The sequence below is a fragment of the Sylvia atricapilla genome, chromosome 7, assembly GCF_009819655.1.
Source record: "Sylvia atricapilla isolate bSylAtr1 chromosome 7, bSylAtr1.pri, whole genome shotgun sequence".
Lineage (NCBI taxonomy): Eukaryota > Metazoa > Chordata > Aves > Passeriformes > Sylviidae > Sylvia > Sylvia atricapilla.
Window position 1 is genome coordinate 15,220,026 of NC_089146.1, and position 24,091 is coordinate 15,244,116.

Genomic DNA, 24,091 nt, shown 5'->3' on the forward strand with positions numbered 1-24,091 from the left:
GGTCTCACACACATACGCAATGAACTTTTAGACTTACTCAAGCCTTTCAGGTTAATGTTTCTTTGTGTAGCAATAAATTCAGTTAATTAGTCATTCACATGGCAAGTAGGTTCTAAAACTCAGTCATATGTGAACTGTCAAAATTAATTGTGGATTTCAGATATACTGTCAGTCATTGCTCCTGATGGGGAATATTCTGTTACCTTTTGTACTACAGTCTTGTCTGTAGCTCAGAGTTTTCTTAAAGGTAATATTGCTATCAGTGAATCCATATGATCTACCTATTTCCTGGTTATCTAAGGTTTTTCCATATATGCAGATTTATAAACCTTTTAGTTTTTTTAACTTTCTCTAAAGTAAAGCTACTGAGGTTTTAAGCACTATGACATGCTAATGTCATTCACATTTATTTTCAAAAGCATGTTTACATGAAGAAGATAATTTAAATCACTGACGTTTTATTAAATGCAGTCTAGTATATAAAGCTATTGTGTATGTATTGTATGTAGTTGTACAGTTTAACATCATGCTTGGATTTCAAACTTAATAATTTGTAGTTGGAAGTAGCAATTGAATTTGGATTTTAAATGAAATAGAGCATTTGGATCAATTTTAAGAGCAGAAAAAACTATCCTTTCTTACAGCCAAGTCATCAATCCTTATAACATAGTATTACTAGGGGGGCTTTCTTAAAGATTAAAACATTCATAAGGTTTGATTGGTTGGGAGTTTTTAATTGGTACTAAAAGACTGTGGATAGAACTAAGGTGCATAAATTTTAAGGTGTATAAATTAGAAAAACTATGGGGAAAAATACATAATTATTTGTCTGTCAGTTATATTCTTAATTATTTGCAACTTAATTTAAAATACAGCTATTCACTATGCCATGGTCTTACAAATATGTAGACATATTTTTTAGTGTCATTAAATATGCATCCAATTGATCAAAAAGTAATGCCAGACAAATGCATAAACACTTTTTTTGAATTTGGCCTGTTAGTACAAAGGTATTTTTGCATTCTGATTAATGATGTCACATTTCTGGCAGCTTAAAGCTTTTCCTGTTCTTTTAACCTTACTAGCCAGTACTTGATGACCTTCTGCGCTGTCTAATAAATAGGCAGGTTCATTTTTAAAATGTTGCAATGTACGTATATCAAGCTAGTAGATCACAGTTTTAGATTCAATTCAGAATTAAACTTTCAATTAAGGAGTTCTTTCATAGCAATATTTTCTTATTCAACTTTCTCAAAAAGTGTCCTAACATATTATGCATTTAATTTAAAAATTGAAATAATGATAATTCAATGGTGAGGTTTAATACCGACTATGTAAGCAATAGACGCAACATAATCTTTTTGAAATGAAAAATAATATTTAAATAATATTGAATTGTGGCACTGAGAAATTATTTTACTGTAGAATGAATTAATCCCTACAGTAAATGCAGCTGTATACACTGGAATAAAGTATTTTGTAATTAAAATCATTATAATACACAAGTATAGAAAGATATTTTGAGGTAACAGATTTTCATTTTGGCTTTTCTTAATTTTTTTGTTTTCTTAAATATTGTTTTACTGACACAGGATTTGCATGAATTAGTAGTACTTAATGATGATCAAAAAGTACCTTCACTATCCATTTAAAATATTGTATGCCAAAGATATTTACTCTTAAATTAACTTTGTACTTTAGTGGCAGTTTATACTAAAATTGATAAAGTATCTTTCTTTTGTGCGCATGACTTTTGAACCCTATGGGTACACAACTTCCTCTGGATTACCAGAGTGAATGAAAATAAATTTTCAGCTTCTTGCCTTAACTAAAAAATGAAAATTGTATATGTTGTGGCTTATTTCAAAGGTAAGTCTAGTATTTCAATGATATAGTCTACAAAGTTCATAACCTCTGCTCTACTGCTGTATTTGTGTCATAAGCAAGTTTTCGGTGAGACTTGGAACAAATATGCTTGCCTTTAATGTGGTGCTTTTGCAGATATTGTATAAAATTAGAGTTATTAATGATGAGGAAATACATAATCACAATAATTGGTACTAGTGAAAATCAGAACTTGAGTTCCAATTTCAGATTGCTTCAGCTGCCCTTTTTTCTTTTGCCTGCTATGACTCCAGAAAACAGCAAAGGTTTACATAACATGTTAATACACCATTTCTGTTACCAAAAGGCAGCTGAATCAAATTATTTACCACAGTGCATAAAAAGCAAACTCTGAACTTCAAGTGTGTCTGAAAGGACTAGAAAATAGTGCTTATGTGGTTAGGAAAGATTGCTTCAATAGTTTAAGGAATGCTCCTCTAACTTCATGCTTGGGAAGAGTATCTGTGTTTCTAGTCACAGAACACAGATGAGTTGAAAAAGCTTAAAAACCAAAGGTTTAATAATATCCGGTCCCCAGAACTGAAACTTTACAAGATCAATCTATGAACATATGGTATGTACTTAACTGACAAAGTGAGGCACTGAAATTATTTTTTAAAGGTAGATTTTTGCATCCCCTAACTAGTTTAAAATCCAACCTGGAGAAACCCCTCTGCCCCCAAAGGAATATGGTCTAGTTTGAGCAGTATTTAAGAAGGATGGCATTTCCAAACCCCTGTTTAGATTGGTCATAGCAATACTTTTTTGCCTTATAATGTTCAGCTATGAATTTGATAGATTAAGATAATTAGAAAACTTAAAAATTAGTCCATTCACCATGTTTCCAAGAAGCTTTGCTCGTTCTTATGGAAATCTTTATTTTAATTCTGCCTGGGCTTGCTTGTTCTCAACAGGTCTCATGTACACTATATGAGGATTGAATGAAGGGAATCAAAGACTGTAGTAGGTTATTACTGATATTGCAGGCATTATTATTGCAAATATCAGCAGAAAGGCTTATTTTCAAGGAATTGACTTACTAAGTCTTTCTCTTGAGTGCATTTATGTCTCTGATGTCATAGCTTTGGCCTCAGGCAGCATATGACCCTACCAACAGCACACATATGCGCAGAGCATAGAGTTCAAATATTTAAAGGGACATCATCAACTTGAGGATGCTTGGGTGGACAATCTTGTTTGTACTTGCTATTGTTAAAAGTATTGGAATTGAAAGGGTATATACCTACCCCAATATTTAGCTCCACTTTTTGTAGACTGCAATGTGTGAATAGTTTGTTGAATTTTGTTGGTGGAAAACACCTCTTCCAGTGCATCATGTCACAACTGCAAAGCTTAAGAGAAATAGATAAAACACAGCGAAGGTGGAGAGAGGCAGGGTGAGACTCCTGTGCCTCATAAGGCACATTGGCATGGCAGAGGACTGTGCTCCTCTGCCCACATTCAGAACTGGAGAGATCTAACCCAGAAGTTGACAAGTGTCCCTTTAAGTAGTGCACATAGTACTAGAGATATAGCTGGTTAGTTGTTCCTTTATAATCCTTGAATTGTGTTTGTATGTGTGTTAATATTTCAAAGGTTTTAAAATCAAGAAATATTTTCATGGCAGTTCGTGAGTAAACTCTTCACTGTTTTTTATAATAAAGTCTTTAAAGGGTGTCTCACTTTCAGAGGAATTCAAAATAAAACTAATCCAGCAAGTTTTCTTATTGAATGCCTGCTTACTGAAATCTCCTGTGAAAGGAAAGGTGCACCCACAACAACATTCACCATCCTTCTGAGGTGGAGAGCACTGTTTCATGGCCAGTATAATCACTCAAGTTCTGATGTGTAAGAACTTCTCTATTTTAACAACAATTCTCCATCAGTTTAATGGTGCCAGTAGCTTGTGTGAGGACTCCAACATGCTGTTCTCTTGCCTGCTCCAGCTGTTTCTACTCTTCACTTTAACTCTGCCATATGATAAAGCTGTTATTACATGCTGTCCCAGGGTGACTGTATTGTAATGCCCATTTCCGCTGATCTTAAAACAATTTTCCTCCTTATGGCAGCACTCTTTACGGAGTTCAAGCCTCTCAGACATTACAGTTGCTCTTTATAAAAAGCATGTGACTTGTATCATGGCTTGCTTCATTTAACACAGTGAACTAAATAAAATAGTTGGTAATCAATTGAGAGAGAATGAATGTGGTTTTTCATGAATACAGTGAAAGTTTACTTGCACTGATGTTTTTACATGCCAGGCGCCAAGATGTGCTTAGAAGAAGCATGCTTTCTCTGACTGTTTTAATTTGAAGTAAACAACAATATTAACTTCTTTGGTTAATATGTAACCTTCAATAGGGGCACCTAGTGGTATGCCTGAAATAATGTTTTAAATTTATGTTTGGAAATATTAATTATGCATAGCTATTGCTGAATAGTACAATGTAATGAAATCAGACTGTTTTGGATAGAACTTTTTTCTTGCCCATTATTTGGGAAATTAATTTATTAAGAAGTCAAGGAAAACACTTCAATTCATCAGCTGAAATTTCCAAGCTTTGGAGTTTGTAGGAAGTATGTAGGTCCTCACTTTTGCTTCTAACAAAGTGGCCTGATTTGTCAAGGCATCTGATTATATGGAGTCAGGAACAATGAAGGAGACTCAATATCACTGAAAAATTGGGCAGATATTTATGTGTCTAGCTTTAGCAACTTCAAAAACACTGACCTAGTTTCTGAAGATAGTTTTAAGGCAAAGGTGAAGTAAACATCTCAGTACATATTTCTACTGCTCTGTTTGGGTAGATTAAGATGAAATAAATAATAATAATTTTAAAAAGCTCCTCTTCTCCCTGTCTTTCAGGTTCCAATTTTCTTAGTATTTAAAAAACAATATTCAAGGCAATTTATAAAGCAATCAAGACTGACAAGTATTTAGTTTTCTGTGTGGTACTTGGGTCTACTGAAGTTTTGTATGGTGTTTCCTCGTTTTAACCCTTCTTTTTTGATCTAATTGTGAAGTAATATTTTTTCAATTTTCAGTTGTCTCAGTTGCTGTTAGTGTGAAGGGGAAAGTATTTATAATATCTGTACTAGATCAAACACAAAAGAAGAAAAAATTGATTATTTAATCATATTTCAGCATAGTACATCTTTGTAACTGCAAGCAATAAAGACTAGGGAACACCACATGAAAATTGAGTAGCATCTTTCTGAATTGGATGTGTTTCCATTTGTATAGTGCCTTAAACCTTTTAAGCATCACAGAAGTAAAGAATTAATACATTAGGATTGACAGAGCTTTATTTAATGTTAGAGACTCTTTTTCCAAGTTACTGAAAAGGTGCAATATTCATTAAAATCCTGACATTTGAATATATAAAGACTTGCATCCACAAAAACTGTTAGTATCAAGCTATTAATTTTTTTTTGGTGGAATAATATGGTGCCTACTATTGAAAGTGTCACTTTTCTGCCTTGTCATCTATTGTATTATATACAAGTGCAAAAAAAGTGAGCCTGATTTGTTCTCCTTTGTAGAGCCAGGCCGAGGCCCACTACAAAGGAAGTAAACATGCCAAGAAGGTCAAAGCACTAGAGGCAACGAAAAACAAACCCAAAGTTGGTTCTTCCAAGGACAGCGCAAAGGTTAACACGGGCTGCTCCGCCACGCCAGTCACAGCCAACACCTCTGACAAATCAGGTCAATGAAAACTTTTTGTTCTGTACATCCTTTACTTTCTCCTGTTTTTCTCTTTGAATGAGAGAATTTGGTTGCATGATAGTAATCCATAACTTGTTTTAACTATTTACTATGCTTTCTTGTAGAGAATTGATTTGTTTTGGTACTCTGGAATTGCTTTTTCACATCTGTGAAACGACTGGTGCCCCTGAATGCTAAAGCATATTTTTAAACCCATAAAATTTATTATTAAAAAGTATGGATGTTTTTATGGCAAGGGTGGATGGATGTGGGTGGAAGGTTAATCCTGAGGTTATATATTTAGATGAAGAAACCTTTGTAAGCAATTTTTCCTCTCTGTATAAGACAATGTTGTGCTAATAGGAAAGCATACCTTCAGAAATGTGAAGCCTCATGGCTTGGGTATTTCCTGACTTTGACAGCTCAGTAGTGCTTCAACATCACTTGTTTTTTCTTTTTTTTTTTTTTTTTTCTTTACCCTCCAGATGAGTAATCTGAGGAAGGTCAGCAACACTAGTAGCAGTGGAATTGCTTGAGTTTCTGCTCTGTCAGTGTTGTATTACTGAGTGAAACAGGAGACTTCCATGAACTCGCTGACAGTGTTATTCAGGAGAAGGCCCCAACTGCTGATTACCCAGCTGTCAGTTCAGCAGACTACTGTTGATAAATTTGCTCCTGCCTAGGGAGCCATTTATTATTCTCTTCACCAGAGCTGATCTTGACTCAGGTGCCATTAGGTGAATAACAGTTTTTTGACATGTGCATTAAAAATAACCAAAAAAAAATCCAACTCAAAAAAAGTATCAGTGACTATTTGTCATCCTGTTGTTTTTACAGCAGCTTCAAAACTATCTGTGGGTCCTTAGCAGTGACAGTGGGTGCCAAATTTTGGGTTGATTTACCTAGCAAATCACAGTTTCAAGAGAGATGAGCTAACTCCAAGTAGCATCTTCAGGTAAACAAGACATGCTACCATAAAACAGTAGCAATTTGCCATTGATCTAAATATAAGGTGCACAAATGAACTGAAAGAGATTTAAAGTATTTGATAAATATTTTACTCTCTGGAGTAGCAAAAATAGCTTTGCTTAAGAAAGCTTACTGCTCCAGGTGTGCGTGGTGAGAGCTCAGACAACGGCTGAATTAAAACATCAGTGAAGACTTTAGAAGATTTAACATGTTAAGAATTCATCTGTGGTAACATAATTTTATAATGTCCTCCCCTCTCCAATGCCAAACGTTGAGGTCCAGATAGCAAAAGTTTTGCCATCTTTTTCAAACTCCATCTTTCTCTTCCAGAAACCATCTAGAGCTGTTTCATGTTTCCTTTGCCAGGCTATGAGGTCTGAATTGAATTAATTATTTTCTTTCCTCTGCTATGTATCTAAAATCTACGTTCGGTTTTTCATAAAATAATACAACCAGTCAAAAGGGAAACTTGCTCTTGATATTTTTTTAATTGCCTTGTTTTGACAGTGTTGTTATGCTATTAATTGCTCCGTACAGATTAGACAGATTATTATCTACATCTGTTGGATTACACCACTGCAACTGTTTCTACCTTAAAAATAAATCCTAGCAGCAATTTAGTTAAGCACTTTCTTCCCATCAGGAGAACAGTGGGATTCCCTGTGGAGAGTAGGCTCCTCAAAGGCTCTTACTGCTGTACAGGAGACTGTATGGGATGGGATGTTTGGGAGGAAAAAACCTGAACTTGGAGCAACTTTTCAGTATGTATTCAGAAAGCTGCTCACAGAGATGGGAAACAACTTGGAGACGGGGGGTTTTACCAGACTTGGAACAAACCATAGTTTAATTCAGCTACAGTTTCACTTACAGATACTATTCCCCATCTATTCTTTGGCATAAGTTTATCTCCTGAACATAATGCTTACTGTAACTAAAGCAGTCACTAAGTTGTCATTGAGTAGTGGTTTGGCATTTTGGGGGAGAGGGGGGTTGTGGTTTTATGGTTGGTTTTGTTGTTGTTTTTTTTTTTATTTTTTGTTTGTTTGTTTGTTTGTTTTTGATGGGGGGAGATGGTTGGTTGGGTTTTTTGTTTTGGAGCAAAAAATTAACTTATACCGTTTTTTCTGACTCTTTTAACACAGCTTTCATTCTCAATAAACACACTAATACTAGAGACTAACTTTTTAGGAATATTTTCAGTTTCCTTAGAATATCTTTAATACTAAGACTTTCAGTTCATGTGTGTACTTGTGTTTTTTTTATTCCTGATTTCCAAAGGAAATAAGATTTATGGATTATCATCTATTCCTATCTTTGCTATTTTTTGGCTGTGTTTTCATAGTTTTGACTGTATTGCCTAGTGTGCAAAAACAAAAGAAACCAGGTGTAAAGATTTTAATCCTCTAAATCCTATAAATAAGTCCTATAATTCCTATCAGCTTGATAAAAAATTGGCACCTAGATAGAAGAGCAGTCCTAACTCATGGTCTATCCTGAAAGACGCTGCCACATGGGCTCTGTTTTGCTTGACCTCCTGACTGGCCAGGGACCCTCTGCCTTCAGGATGGGACAGTTGAAAGCGTGTATGTGTGCTGTAGGTCTGAAAAAATTTCTTAGGAAGTGCATAAACTAAATGAAATCAAGGAAGATAATTAAATTCCACTACTTGGGAAGCTGCTCTTTAGACATTGTACTTTGGAGAGTTCCTGTGAAATGTTCAACAAGTAGTAATTAATTTCTGGTGTCATTTTCTAGTGTATGGAAGAGGAGAAAGAGAAGCTAAACAGTTATAAGTTCTTGCAATTTTTTTTTTTTTTTTAATCTGCTGTACTTCCATGGGTATTAGTGCAGAAAGGGTAGGGAACATTACAGTAAAGTGATAATCTACAATTATTCTCTTACATAGGCCTACTAATAAAGGGGCATAATGGCCATGAGCAGCACCCTTTCTGATGTGCTGTCATTTTGAATGAGATAATGATGAATGATTTGGAGCTCTCCAGACAGAGCAGTTGTTAAATATTGAGCTGAAATGTCAGGTTAAGTTTGCTACAGAGCCATGTATTCTTTCAGACAGACATAGCATGAAGTCCAAAACACTCATTTGTCAGAAGTCACTATAGTACTAACAGGAAAAATAGTTTCACTGTTAGCTCAGCTGGTGATGAATATATCAAAGGCAAAACAGAAATTTATCCAGTCCTTATTTTTCAAAACATATGATGCAGTGGTCTCTATACAGCTGTTCCTTTCAGCTTGAGAAATGCGGCTGCTGGTAGAGCTACAAAACTTAAATTAATCTTTAAGGTTTTTTGGGATATTTCCAAAAGAATGTGGACTCCTGTAGACAAAAACGGCCTCAGCCAAATGGAAAGGCATGACTGTGGTCTGAGCATGACAACACCCACATTGTGAGAGTTCTTCCATACAGTTGTTAATAATACAGGGTGAGTTGGAAATGGCATTTGTACGTTGATTGTCAGCAAACATATAATGATAAAGCCAAGGTGCAGAAATGGTGCAGATGGCTGCACCCTAAGTGGATATCAATGGGCTTAAATGAACAGGTTGAACACTGATGTTGTTAGGCTACTATGTGATCTCATTGCTGTTCAGAAAATACTTATTTATTGGTACTAGTAAATACCACCACCCCTCCCCAGTCACTCTGCAGACAGGAAAAAATTGCCACAGACAAAGTTTTCACTCTCTTACTATAGCTGGGGCATCTCTGTTTGTCCTGATAGGTATTTGTGGATTGGAGGTGGCCCTAGGGGATGTATCCATTACTTGTCCCCCACAGTTTCTCAGACCATTACTGGCAGAGTCCAGTAATGGCTGTATAACAGTTTTATATGCTAGCAAATCACTGCTGTGACCCTGCAAGCTTTTTCGTAGCTGCTTTGAGATGTGATTACAGAACAGCTCTGTTAATAGCACTGGGAGCTGCCCTTGCTGTGGTGGATTGATCCTGGCTGAATGCCAGGTGCCCACCAAAGCCACTCTACCACTCCCACCCTCAGCTGGGCAGGGGAGAGGAAATATAGCAAAAAGCTAGTGCATCAAGTCCTGTCAAACATAAGGGAAACTTCTGACAGCTGCTCACAGAAGCCACCTCTGTAGCCCTTCTGCTACCAAAGCTCAGCCATGCAAACTCAGTATAGTGGCAAAGATTCCCTTCCCTCCCAGTGGAAGCCCAGGGTTTTCGAGATGGCTGCATAGAAGGATACATACATGTATGGCATTGCTTTAGGAAAGGGCAAGGGTAACACCCATAGTTTTATAGGGTAATATACAACATAGTTTAGAATATTTGAAGTGTGGTTTAAATATAGTTCCAAGAATGCAATAGAAGATTGTGTCTGTGACCCTAGGTCAGCATAGTCTAGATGCTTACAGTCATGAATCCTTCAGGAATGCATATGATAATGACTGAAATGTCACTGTTTACTTATCAAGCAAAGAGGAATTCTTTGATCCTACTTCTAAATCAAAATAAATAGTTCAAAATGAAGCATACAAATGATGTGGTATCAACTTCTTTGCATTTTGCTTTGATATGAAAATTGGAAAGTAAATGCAACTGTTTTAAACTACTCAAGAGTAAGTCATATTTCAGATTATAAAAGATAATCTTTTTTTGGCCTTTGATCATTCCCTATATGCTCAGTTGGCCTCGTGCCTGTTTGTGAAATAATAGGTATGGGCATTTCAGGTTCAGTCTTCATTGCAGTAGGAGCAGAAGACTCTGCTACATGGGAATTAGTAGGTAGAGATAAATCCCTTGAATGTTCTATGAAAACACATCTTGTTCAGCTGGTACAGGAACAGAGAACATTACACACCTAACTAGGCCAAATGCTAGAACCTGTTTCAAATCCTGACCCTTTGAACTACAGCTTTGCTCTGGGGCACTGTCTCAGGACAGCTCAACAGGCAGTGCACAGGGTCACGGCTGTGACATTCCAGCATATGAGGAGTCCTGGGCTGATCTGCTGTGTATGGCAAGAACAGCAGGAAAGGGCTGTGTCTGCAAAGTTATTTGCCAGCTTCTTGATCCTAGATGTGTCCTGTAAGAGGTGTTCCAATTGTTACAGCTGCATAGCTCAAAATAGCTGGAGGTTATTCTGAGGAACATTGTCATGCCAGAGTGTGGCACAGTGTCTGACACTGAGTGAACTAGATCATATTTGGAAAATAACCTGGACCTGTTGATGGACCTTATGAATGGCTTCATGTCATGTAGACATATGGTAATTAGTTGTCCCATTAGACAGGATTGGCAGCTCCAAGTTCTATCAGAAAAGTTTTCCTTGTGGTCTTGTCTCTGGGTTTTTAGTTTATCGAGGGCTGTCTGCAGATGCTTCCACAACAAAACTGACTGTTTCCTCCTTTTATTCCTAAAGTAGCATGCAACATGTTGAATCACATTTACTCAGGAAGCTTATGATGGATTGGATTTCTCCAATGTCCCAGTTGCCAGTGCTGTGTATTCATCAACTACCAATGAGGTGAAAAGTGCCAGTGGAGGGCTCAGTTTGTATTTGATGAGTCCACCATCAGGGCACTCCCTTACTCTTCTTGCTCTCATTGCTGATTTTAAAGGAATGGCTTGATTACACAGCTCAAATAAACTGTTTCTTAGATGATCCTTCAGAAGTAGCTAGGAGCCAGAGACATACAACCTGCCCAGCTGAACTGTAGTGTATTTGTCCTGGAAAGTTCGAGGTTATTTGTCACACAGATATTTGTCACCATTATAAGAACCTCAAAGCTACAGTGTTTCTAATTATTCTTCAATCTTATAATTTTGTGTAATGTACCAAAGTCCTCTAGACCTCAAAACAGGTTGTGACAAAGTTGAATTTTGAGGATGAGGCAGGGATAGGGAGAAGCTCTAAGAGAGGAAGAGGACAAGGATGTGTTTGGCTTGGTGTCCCCCAGAGTGTCACTGTGCCCTATTTAGAGGTTCTGCCTTATGCCCTTCAAAGATGCTTGTCCTTGTCTGGCCTCCTTCAAAAGCTACTGATGAGCCTCATCAGTTCTTCACATTTCTGCTGACATAAAGAATTCTGCTGAAGCTATACTCTATAAAATAACCATGCATCTGTGTTTATGAGGATTCAGATAGCGCCTGCTAAGCACAAGCATATTTCTGATAGATAAAGGTATTAGTTTACGGTCAACTAAGTAGTAAATTCAATCTGATTCAAGCCACCAAGGAGAGTCATTTCAAGGGCATTTTTTCATTACATCCTCTAAGGAAGGTAAGGTTTGCCCCTTTTTGATTCAGTGTTTCATAGCCATATGAAGATCCTTCTATATTTCCATCTATTGAAACCCCAAAACAGAGGTAATTACCTTTACAATTGATGATATAAAATATGATTAGTAAACACTCATAAATTCATCACAGTTACACTGTTGCAAGTACTATATGCATACTTACATCCATGGGACATGCAATGCCTGTGTTTGATTTAATAATAAATAGCTTCTGGGCATTTTCTGGCAGATAATTTCAGCAGCTTGTTCAGGAAGTTGCTGTTTGGTTTATGCTCTTAGGATGAAAGGTGAGCCAAAAAAAAAAAAAATTAGCAAGTCAAAGTCTGCTAACAGGAAATCATTATAGTATGTTTGGATCTTGAAGCACTTTCTTCCCTGCCAGCCTGACTTTTCATACTTTTCAAAAGTGGAATTCAAATCTCATTTTTCTATGCATGTCTAAATCTGAATGGATAACCAGTCATACTGTGCATTTTGCTGTTGATAAGCTCTTGGGAGCTCCTGGAAATCTTTGGTCTGTCTATAATGCTAGCACATTTCAAATTCTGCACCTCTACTGAAAACTGATTATAGGTGCCATTAACTGAGAAACAAGCTCTGCAGCTGACACATGTACACTGATGAGCTGTTGAAATTCTTGTCCATACTGGAAAAGGCCAAAATTTTCTGTCTCCAGTTATTATAGCAATCAGAAATATATGAAACCAGGATTTTCTTTTGAAGGAATGGTAAGGTTTTTCTTTTCCTGCAGTCAAATAAGCATAGCTTGAGATCAAAAATATATTGTAAGGTGAAATAATTTTGAGTGTTCTGCTCTGCACTGGAGCACTCATGCTGTGTACCATTAAAACTGTATACCTCTAGTATTTCTACTTAAGTTCTAAAACAGTGAATTTCATAGCAATTTTTTTACTACCATTCTTAAAATGATACAAAGCTTTTCTTTCTTCAAGAAGTAGAGATTGGCATTTGGCCCAGCAAAATTGACTCTGCTGGTGGTGCTGGATGATGGCAACAGGGCCAGGGATGCTATCAGCTACTGGGGTGTTTCAGCTACATGTATATGGTCATTTAAAAATTCCCTTCATAAGGATTTCACATTGAATCTTTCAGCACCTCTTTTATACTGTGAAATCAGGCATCTGTTTTTCTTGTTTGTTCTGTTAATGATTGAATGTAGACTTCCCTATTGAATATCCCAAGAGGATTTTTTTAACAGGATGACAATGGAATGACTGTGAGTATGAAATAACAAAATAACTTGCTAAAAAGACACCTGCTGGTTCTGTTGGGTTTCTTAGCAACTCTGGGAGAAATCATTTCAATTGTATTTAATATTTTCACAACACTTATTGAAGCAACATATTCCTAAGGAAATAAGGCAGTTCCTCTGATACCAGATAAGTGTTTTTCACTGGTATCAGAGAATAAATGACAGGATTCTGGTCACCATTCATACAATTGGTAGCTGAATAAAGTTTTCTCTGTGTTTAGTTGTGTGAAGTTAAAGGCTGTGTTGAAGCTGCAAAATTTAAGGTTTCTCCTTTTCTCTGAGCCCTAGAATGAATTTAGTGTCCAAATATGAAAGAATAGGTCAGGACCAATGCTACTTCATGGTGAAGGGGGAAATATACTTAATTTCCTGTAGTAGGGAAATTATTTATACAAACATTAGGCTACTCATTATTTCCTTATTACTTGTTTTCAAGGAGAGTGAAAATATTTATGTGTTGGTTAGACAAGTTATATCTGAAATGCAATTTATTTGTCAAATCTCGAGGGCATGACTGAATACTCACAGTGCTCAGGCAAACCTGCTACAGAAGTGGGTGAGAATGCACAATTACAGATGTCATTTAACTGAAATGAAGACGAGTGTTTCATAGCTGACTTGAACTGCAGTTCTGTCTGGGAAAGTACTAAATGAGTAGTTGAGACACAGGCTCACAAGAATTTACTTGCAGAGTGTGTTCAGTTCTCCTTGATTCTTTTATTTAGATGTCCATACATTTCATATTAAGTTCCAAAGCACTTCAGCATCTGAGCATAGCTGCTGAACAAACATAGAAAGAAACATAGAAAGTTTGCATTCCAAGACATCAGCTGTAGCAGCATTTGGAATGGGAGTATAAAACATTTTCAAAATAATAGATATCTGGTGTCAGAAAAAAGATGTTTATAACTAGCAAAAAACATTTGCTTTCACCCAGAGGAGAGCCATATTTTGTAGCATAGCAAATCTTATACTTTGTTTCAAGCTTTGCTCAAACTGTATTGAAATTTTCCAACTCACAAATTTTCCTACTCCAGCCCAAACAGACTGGGATAGCTCAGAAAAGATGAAAGTAAATATGCCTGGCTATAAAGCAACAGGACCCTGGAAGACTGAGCTTTTGGATGATCTCACTTTATGGATGCTCTAAATTAGCATTCACACTTGCTAGCTGTGTTTTAGATCCACCTTGTTTTCAGTTGCCAGCACTGTGGTGCTACTAATATTGCTGTTTTATGAACAAACTTCTAGTGACAGCCTTCCCAGCCTGTCAACATGTCACTGAGAAATCAGATATTGGCATTCTACACTGGGAAATTGATCTGTATTGGTGTTAGTAGACAAGTTGATTTTCTCCAGAAGAAACCTGCTGCATTTGCCGCAGTTACTTGCTCACCTTATTAGGTCTGAAAACTAGAGGAAGCCAAAGCTGGAAATTGTAATAATCTTTTTTCAAATTAGGAAAAGAGAAGTCTGATACAACATGCATTCTGTAAAGTATCATTAAAGATCAGCAGGTGACATGGAGGCACCATGCAAATGGCCTTAAGTGAGTGTTCAAAGTTTGTTTTCTCCAGACATACTACATATTCTTGTGCCTTTTGACTAACAGTACAAAATCAACCCTTCTGATTCCTCTAGCTTTTGTGCTGAGAAATTGCATTCTGTTGAAGTACTAAGTAAGAGGCTTTTGAAATGTGGATGCCCTTTGTTGACACATAACAATTTTGCAGTTATTTTACTACATGTTTTATATGTTTGTGCCAACATATCTTTTATTCCCCTCCTCTGCTGATGAGTGCATACAGATATTTCTTGATCTTGTCTTGTAAAACAGACACTAGCCAGCCAACCTGAACCAGTTCCCTAAGAATCTCCAAATGTGTAAGTAATTATTAAAAATCATAGGTGATACAGCAGGATCACCTCTGACAACCCAGTAATTGACGCAGCAGGAACTTTCAGTTCAGGAAGGTACAAGAATAGATTTTGCAGGGCAAAGTTTTAGTCTTGCAGATCTATGTGTACGTCCAAATATTTTCTAATTCTCATCAGTCCACTTCCATAAAAATTAAACCAAAATTGCAAAAGCAAACCTCTTTTAACATTACATCTTTATTCTGATCAGCACAAATATTTTCATACTCTGAAGAATATGCAGGTTCCCTTCAATGAGCCTTTAGTATGCTAAATCAGAAATAAAGTATCTAAGAAATTACCAGCATGACTGCTGTAACATAGCTATGCAAGCAATACTTCTGAAGTGAAAAAAGATACTTGGGTTCAGCCTGTTGGAGAGTAGTGATGCAGTTAATCAAATAAGCATTCTAGATACCAAGTTCACCTAATATTGCACAGCCATCCAGACATTTCCTATGTAGCTTCAGCATCTTGAGAAAATATGTTGCAGCTTATTTCAGGGCACATTTGTGTTTGAGAGGAAAAGCTTTATATTTATAGCTTCCATTTTCTTCTCATCTTTGTATAGAGATAAAATTTGTTCTCTTCAGAATGTGTCAAACAGATTTATTTCATTATAAAAACATAGCTCTTTTTCATAAAGACCGGAAGTACAAGAAAAAACATTTTACAAAAAGTCGAAGTAACCAAAGGGTTAATAGATACACTGTGCTCTCTGATTTGCATGTAGATTTGCAGTGGAATTTTTCTAGAACAGAGCCCTACGGGTTTTTCAGCCTCATTTCTCAGTAGACTGCACAACTGGTGAGAAAGTAGGTATTTTCTCTGACAGCCGTTAGAGTCTCATTATTCAGCAAAGGTGCAGAAAGAACAAAAAATATTTTTAAATACCTTATCCCTGTTTACTATCTCCATCTTAATTAGTGGCAAGAGATGATCTAATGCTCTTTGTTGTTTGTTTTGTTGGGGGATTTTGTGAGTGATGCTGAGATGCAGGACAGAGTACTTACAAATCTGTAAAAGTGGTGACCACTAGGAACTTAATTGCTGTCCTGCTATTGTCTTTATGGCATATATTACTCAAAGTGTTCATCTCTTCCATCATAAGAAGAACAATTAATTGTGTGTGTGTGAGCTTTATTCCTCTATAGTGCTGTGAACCAAAAGAAAATGCTTTCTGTGAATAGCAGTGTTTTCAAACTTGCTTTTCTTACTGGAGCTATTGTCTGACTTTCTATTCAGAACCTTTTCTGCTAATGCACTGAAAGAGGCCCTTCTTTTCATCCTGGTAATTCAGTCACTGATGATCTCTTCCCTTCAAATCTTATTTCAGGCCAAGGTGATGTACAGCAGCTTTTGTTTCCAATATAATTATTTGTGTTTGTTCTCATTCTATCCACCAGGCCTGTGTTCCAGAGTAGATCCTAAGGTTTGGTTAGGCAGTCCTACAGGGGTGACCAAATAAGTTTTCCCCATCTTGATTTTATTTTGTTGTAGTTTCTTAACATGTCTCCTTATTATACTCAGCAAGGCTTGTTATCTCTTTGACTGTGATCTCTTTACTTTAATGGTTTTTGTATTAAATGCTGCAAATTTTGTCACAATATTTCTGTGGTACTGATTTTTCTCTCTCCAGATTTATGCCCTCCACTTTCAAAGCTCTCCATACCTTTGTGTGTCTTTTGTAATGCACTTCCAAATGCTGTTTGCACCTACCACACACAGCCATTGAAACCAGCTTCCAGTACAGCTTCCTGCTTTGCCTGGACCTAATTGTGATCAGTTCCCTGCAATCAGCTGCAAAACTTGCTTCTTTTATTCTCATCTTTAAAAAATTCTCTTTTGCTGTGATGGACTGAAAAACAGAAAAACACTTGTGCTAAGTTTGACTGCCACAATGGTGCCTGTGTCAGTGACTGGTTGTTGTGTCTCTCTGTGGTTTCATACCTGTCTGCAGTGGTCATCTCTGCTCCTAAACTGATTATTTGCTCTGAGGAGCACCTTCTTCTGTGTGCAGAAAGCTTAGAACAGAGAGGTCAGCTGGTGACTACTGGGTAACTATTCCAGTAACTCACCTACCTTCAGCATCCTTAGTGGGCATATTTTGCAAAGTGTGGGGGAAAAATATAAATTTGTCACTTTTTAGATTTATTTCACATGTGCTAAGCATGTCAAATTTAAACCAAGAATTTTATTTTTCAACAGACAAATTTTTATTTTGTATTTATGGATGCTAATTTAGCTTTACTGATAAGCTTTGCAGCAAAATTTCTTGGATTGTCTACTCGTGTAATTAATTCAACTGATTTTACCTTTTCTACACAGTTGTTTGGGGAAAGAATGTTTAATTCTCTGACAATCTCATGAATTTCCTTTTCCCATTCTGTAATCACTGTATGCTTCAAAGGTTGTTTAATGCAGCCCAATATTCACAGGCATATGTGGAGCTGAAGAAATTACAGGGAGAATCTGAAAATCTGTTTCACTCCAGTACAGCTTTACCGGTATGGGAGATATGTTTGCTTTCCCTCAAGCTCTCTCTTAGTCTCCAAACTCAACACTTCAAACTAATAGCAGCTCCCTGTGGCACAACTTGTGTGAACTCAAGGCTATCACAAGCCAACATTGGCACCACACTTTTCAGTATCCCAAAAATAAATATTAATGCTTACTTTCAGAAATCACTTTTGATTTTAGATGCCATAAGAAGAGACATAGTTAGAAATCAGTTGAAAATGGTCAGGATCAACAAGCAGTCCTTTTTTCAAAAGATTGTTCTTTCAGCAGTGATGTTTCTTGTAAGGCACCACCATAAACAAGGCTGATTGAACCAAAGGCAGTGCCCTTGACTGTGCATAACCTTGCAGTGGCTGAGTTACAGTGTTTTCCTGACACAGCACAAAAATAATGTGACTGGTTTAGGCTGGAAATTGCACTGGATATTGTGGGGCTCTTTCCTCCATGTTTTTCAAGAAGAGAAGCATAAGTTTTTACTGTTTTCTTACCTTTTACAATGGAGAATAATAAACATTTTATTGCCAAAAGTAATTTTTTGTTATGCTCTCTTCTAACTTGGCAATGTGCTCTACTGTGCAAGCAGGTAAAAGAAATATAAAACCAGATTTCTATACCTAGCATGCCAGATGAGTGAACCTCACGAAAGAGCTTTAGTGCAGGGTTGTAGAGCAGCAGTGGCCACTTTGCAGTGTCTGTGCTGCCCTTTTGCTGTAAGTACTTTGTGTACAGCTGCTGTTCAGTGCCTAGAGCTGGGGGATGCAGTGGAGGGCCTGGCACAAGGGAAAGTGTGAAGCTGGAGCTGGGCAGTGGGTGGTTTTTAGCATGGCACAGTCTCTTTGCAGCGGGGAGCCAACTCCATCACAGTCGGTGCTGGGCAGCTCTTCTCAGTCCCAGGATCCTTCCCTCACTGTGTGCTCAGCCCTCAGCACGGGTTGTGTGCAATAGTCCTAGTTTCAGGTGGAGAAGAGAAGCAGGTAATACTTTTTATTACATGAAGACATACACAAAATATGTATTTTCAGTAACTGAAGCCTTGTTCTGTTACTGTCTCGGCAAGAGCAAATTTATTTATTATATACAGCAGAAAATTTATGTGACAATCTTGTAAGGGTTATTAGGATCATAGCAGAACTTCCTATTTGAAAGCTTTTGGTATATGTATTGGAAAGGATTCTTTCAGGTATATCACACATTATTCTCTACATTGGCTATTTTAATTTTAACTGCTATTTGAACAAGCTGTTGTGGAACAGAACTTTATTTTACAGATGTTTTATGTACCATCAGGGATAAATACTGGTCAGATAAGCATGTTGAAGGGTGTAAGTAGCAATGAACATTTTTGATACTGAAAAACTTTATCAGATTTCTAGATCTGTACATGAATTTTAAATTCACATTGTTTTATTGTTGTCAAGAATGTAAATTCTGAAGTAAGGATCTGAATATTAAGTTATTTTTTGCTGAAAATAGCATGTATGAATTTATCATGAAGTCTAAATAAAACTTCTTTCTAATGTGCAAAAAAGCATCACTAAAAAAAAAAAAAAGCCATTAATGGGTAGGACTTATTGTCTGCACCACAGCACTTGTAGTAAGAGTGGCATGACCTGCAAAGGTCAGTGAGTCACTTCAGCTGTCGAAGTGAAGCAGTAGAACCTGTAGGTTTGAACCTCTGAAGTGTTACCCTGCAGTGTCCTGACTTTGGTATTCGAAATGAGGCAGTGCTGATCAGATAAATAAGTCCTGGATTTTAACATGGCGCTGACATGAGCATGAGTCAAACAAGCAGAAATATGTGAAAATAACTTCAAAGCAAAATTAAAACAATGTACTGGGTGAGAGAAGCATTGATATTACTGAGCCCAAAGCAATACTTAATTAGCTTGCTTTAGTTATTTTCCCTGGGCTCTACTTCAAAATAAATTCAGACTTCAGTAAGAACCTGAATCATCAATTTACTTTTCTGGAATTAAAGATAGGAATTTAAGACAGATGAAATGTGGCTTTTCTGTATGGAAAAGGAACATAGATATACGAAAACAGTACAGATTAGATATTAAATTAACTTCTTGCATGTGAGTTTTGGTGTGAGCATTTCAACCTGACCCTGGTGCAGATTGAATCCCAGCTACTGCGTTCAGGGAGTAGGCTGGTACTGCCCTGGTCTCGGGCTTCCAGCTGTGCTCTGACAGGCTGTGGAGCAGAAGCTGGTGTGTCCATGGTCCGGGCAGGATGGACTCACCCCTGCACTTGTTTGGGCTCTGCCTGGCTCTATTGGTCTTGACCCAGGTAGAGATCAGAGCAAATCTGAGCCTATTTTCAATAATACCTTCAGAAATAGCAAGAGGACTGTAATCCCACAGCTGCATCTTACAATTTATATGTATTTTATAAGGTGATGATAGTTTGGAAGTATGGATATGCATGCAGCCATTAACAGCTACATTCTTTGATTTCTGCATGTAGATATTGTTAACTCTGTGCTATAAGTACAAATAAAGGAGTAATCGTCTTTGTGCTTTGTATATACACTCAATTTGCATTTCCTGTGCTTTGCACTGTTGAATAGTTGGCATTTCTGTCTCAAACATAAAACTGTAAGTAATGGTGTTTTGAATTCTGTGGATTGAAACAATAAGTGGTTATCAAAAGCCCATTTGGAGAAGTGCAATTTTCTGATTTTAGAAGCCAGGGAAACGCAGTTCTGGCCCCAGTGCAGTGACAAATATGCACTTAGCTCTGTGTACTTTCTGTGGGAGTTAAACTGTATAATAACCTTACAATTATGATCTTTGAAGATGTTCTGCATTAAACATTTAGAATGGTGGAAGGAAACATTAATTCATAGAGGGGCGTATGTCTCTCCTTATACATCCGCATCGATGAAGAGCTTATTTGTGTCAGGAAGCTTTCCAAATGATGGAATTATTATGTGAACTGAGGTTCTTTCCAAAAGCTGTGATACTGGCAGAATTGAGCCCAGCTGCATGCTGGTAACTTCCCTCTAGTTTTGTAGAAGTTTTCTTGTTAGTGTGCTACATGTTGTGTACTCTAGAATTGTTGGAATGTGAATGGTGAAAACACTGTAAATCTGGGGAGTGTTACAAAAAACGTACCACATCAGCTGATGGCCAACTAAGTGAGGAGAAGTGGAAAATGAAATCTGTAATTTTTTCAATCATCTGTTAAATTCAGTGTTGGAAAACCATCACTCTGTGATGGTAATTGGTGGTCCATGTAAAATGGATCTTCTTCCATGTCTTGGGATCCTACTCCACAGACACTTGACGGCAAAACAAATCAAGTCTGCTCCCTCTTGTTGTGGTCAGGGAGGTCAGTACAGGCAGAGGCTGTGGGCAGGAGGGTTAGCACTGTCCTTGCTGCTCAGGGGTGATGATTCCTATCTCCAGGAGGTGTTTCAAAGGCACCAAATTTTTATGCTTACATTAAAAAAATACATAGGGAACAACATAAAAAAATCCCCAAAGCCAAACTAGAAGTGCCGTTGGTAAATGTTAACACACAGCTTGCAGTTCTGTACATGTATTTTTCCTTTAAGGCATGAAATGCAAGGTACTGTGGAACTTTCCTTTACTCCACTCTGGTTCACATATACCCTGGTGTTACGCCTTTTGCAGTTTGGCATAATATTGCACAGAACACAAACAACAGCAACAACAATTCTGTTTTTCAGTAATGTAAATTTGCAAATGACAGTGGTTCAGTGTGTTTCATTTGCAGATGTTGGCACCTCTAAGAATTTTCCATATTGAAAACTCTTTAATTTAGAATGTTAGATATTGAAAACTCTTTAATTTAGAATGTTAGCAAATGCTATTTGTTGAAATTGTATTTTATGCAGACTCATAAGTCATATAAATTATTCTAGATTTTTGCAGATATGACTTACTGTTAGGGAGACTTTAAAATTGAACAGCCTATGAATAACAATTTAACATCTGTTTCTTTTGTCATACTTTGTCAATCAAAATACCTTCAAAATCTGGTTTTAACATTAACTTGGTCCTCATAGTAGTCTTTGTACTTGACTATTTTCAATGTTTAATACAGTTCATATTTTTTAATTTCAAAGCATTTTTATTGTTATTTTAAAAAATAATAGTTATTTTATTAGAATTTTCTTTCTCCTGGTTTATAACAATCTAAAATTGATGTACTGCAATGGACTTCTGGGAAATATGCCAACAACTGTGGGGTTTAGTTTCAGGATGGCTATTCATAGTTCATACACACTTTCAAGTGTTTGTTTGAGTGGGTACAATCCTATTTTCATAGTTTTTGGTAGCACAATCTTGGCCTGATACACAAAGGCATGTTAAGACAGAGTCTGGTAGCTGTAAACATAAAGTGCAAGGCTCCATGTTAAAAAATAAATACTCAAAATAGAGCCTAGTTTTTCAATACAGTTCAACTCTATTTCAAGCTAAGCCATGGATTTCAAATGGGGAGATTTCTCTCGTGTAGATGTTGTACTTGCTAAGATGATGAAATTTGATTCCACTTGTTTACAGTGACACTTATTCAGTCATTTCTCATATCTGTTTTGTCACTCGTACCAGCACCACTGCACTGTCCCCCTCCCATCCCATGTTTGTTTTGGACAGAGCTTGTTTTACTGATGGCAGCTAATATGGCTCATGGTCCCAAGGTCTGCATTGAATGGCTTCAAATGGAATGAGCCCTTGAGGGGCACATAAGCAGGGAGCACTTGAATACTGGCTGTGGCACAAAGTTCCTCTGTGAGCACAGCTGGGCATTTTATCTTTTGCTTTGTGATCGCCATCTGCAAAATGAAGTAATACCTGCCTACCTGTCTTGTAAGAGCACAGATGATTGACTCAGGCTTGTGAAGTGATAAAGGAATGCACTGAATGCACATAGAAGCCATCTGATCCACAAATATGTGGGGAATCATTCATGAAAAAACCTGAAAATATCAGCAACTGTATTCATGTCCATAATTCCTGGAATTGAAATGAGAGATGTATGTCAAGATGGCATTGGAGCCTTCAGTGTCCTCCCAGTGACTTTGAGAAACTTAAGCCCTTCCAAAGGCAAATGTATTGCTTTTGAGAAACATTTTTTAATTCCCAATGCAAAGCCTTGCTTGTTTCTGAGTGCTGTCCAGTCCTTAACCATGGCTTCCTTTGGGATTGCTTTGGCTCCTTTCTACTGGCCATGCCTGCAGCACAACAGCAACAGCTGGCATGAATTTGGTGAGCTCGTTGGTATTCACTGATAACTTTAAAAACAGGAAAATCGCCCTTTTTGTTAAATTGCACACATTTCATGGCAGGACTTTTAACAAGATTTCAAGGATGCTGCTTTCTTTCATAGAATGAAATAAATTAGCCCCCTGTTGTGTTATGTTTACTAAACCCACAGGATTATTACTGTATGCTTTTTGTGTGTGGCACAAAATGACAACATATGTATTTTGTTTCTTTTAGAAGATAAAGGGAAAGAAAAACCCAACAGCACAAGTCAGCAGTCCAATACAGAAGTGGATCCTTTTCTTCCCAAACCTGGAGTGGCACCTGCAGCACCTGCCTCATCCTCCAAGAGCACAAATGGAGCTGCTAACACATTTACTGAGTCAGAAGAGGAAAAAGCCAAAAAACTACTTTACTGTTCATTATGCAAAGTGGCTGTGAATTCCCTTTCACAACTAGAAGCCCACAATACAGGTGGGTATCCATATGGTACAAGTCAGTTGTGTGTTAAGACTTTTAAAATTCAATGTGTGTTAAGAGTTTTAAAATTCAATGTGGCTACAAGGTGGTAGCCATTCTTCACTGAAGCATCTTTTAGTTAAGACTTACAATAGCAAGTTACAAAACTGGTCCTGTTAATGGCAGTTTCCTGTGTGGTGTTTGATATTCTATTAAAGCACTCTCTGTTTTTGTGGTTGTTTTGTTTTGTTTTTTAACTGTTCTTCATGTACTCTCTAAATTTTTAGTTGACAAAATTCCTGCAGTTCATGTTAACTGACCAGATCCCTTCATACCTTCACACAGACAATCACAGTATGATGACAGTGGTTTCTACACTTAAATGTGGTTTCTAAAATGTCAGTGTTCTCTCTCTTTCATATTTTGTCTCATTATCATTGGCGTCTGTTATTTTGCTGATAAAACGGACAGTAATTTATTTGTTATTTGAAAGTTGTTATAATTTTAGGGTGAGCTATTAAATTTCCTAGATGTCCTGGAATCTTCTGATAATTGAAGATTAGAAATGCGTCTTTTTTCAGGCCACAAGCAGAAATCCCTAGTTTGCTGTCTGTGTATGGTGTGCTGGTGATGTAAAGCTTTTTAACAAGCCATTGAAGCTGGTTTTACAGCTGTAATCCATTCTCGAAATGGGCAAAGCAGCCGTTTCTTCCGAATAAGAGGCTATTTATTGAAGTATTACTGTTCCTAGGCAGGTTTTGAGGAATTGCTGTGGTTCCTGTCCCAGTCTTGGATCATTCGCTTTTCTGCTTTTCACTGGCTCTATGGAATTTGGCAAAA

At 37.1% G+C, this 24,091-nt stretch overlaps 1 protein-coding gene across 4 annotated transcripts in view; it reads left to right on the forward strand.

The window, feature by feature from the left end:
- The window catches only part of ZNF385B (zinc finger protein 385B), a 125,899-nt gene that overhangs the window by 97,309 nt on the left and 4,499 nt on the right, over nt 1-24,091 (forward strand). For all 4 annotated transcript variants that reach the window (XM_066322720.1, XM_066322722.1, XM_066322721.1 and 1 more), the window contains 2 exons: nt 5,428-5,590; nt 23,030-23,266. In XM_066322720.1, coding sequence (XP_066178817.1) covers nt 5,428-5,590; nt 23,030-23,266 — 400 coding nt within the window. The remainder of the gene's footprint in view (nt 1-5,427; nt 5,591-23,029; nt 23,267-24,091) is intronic.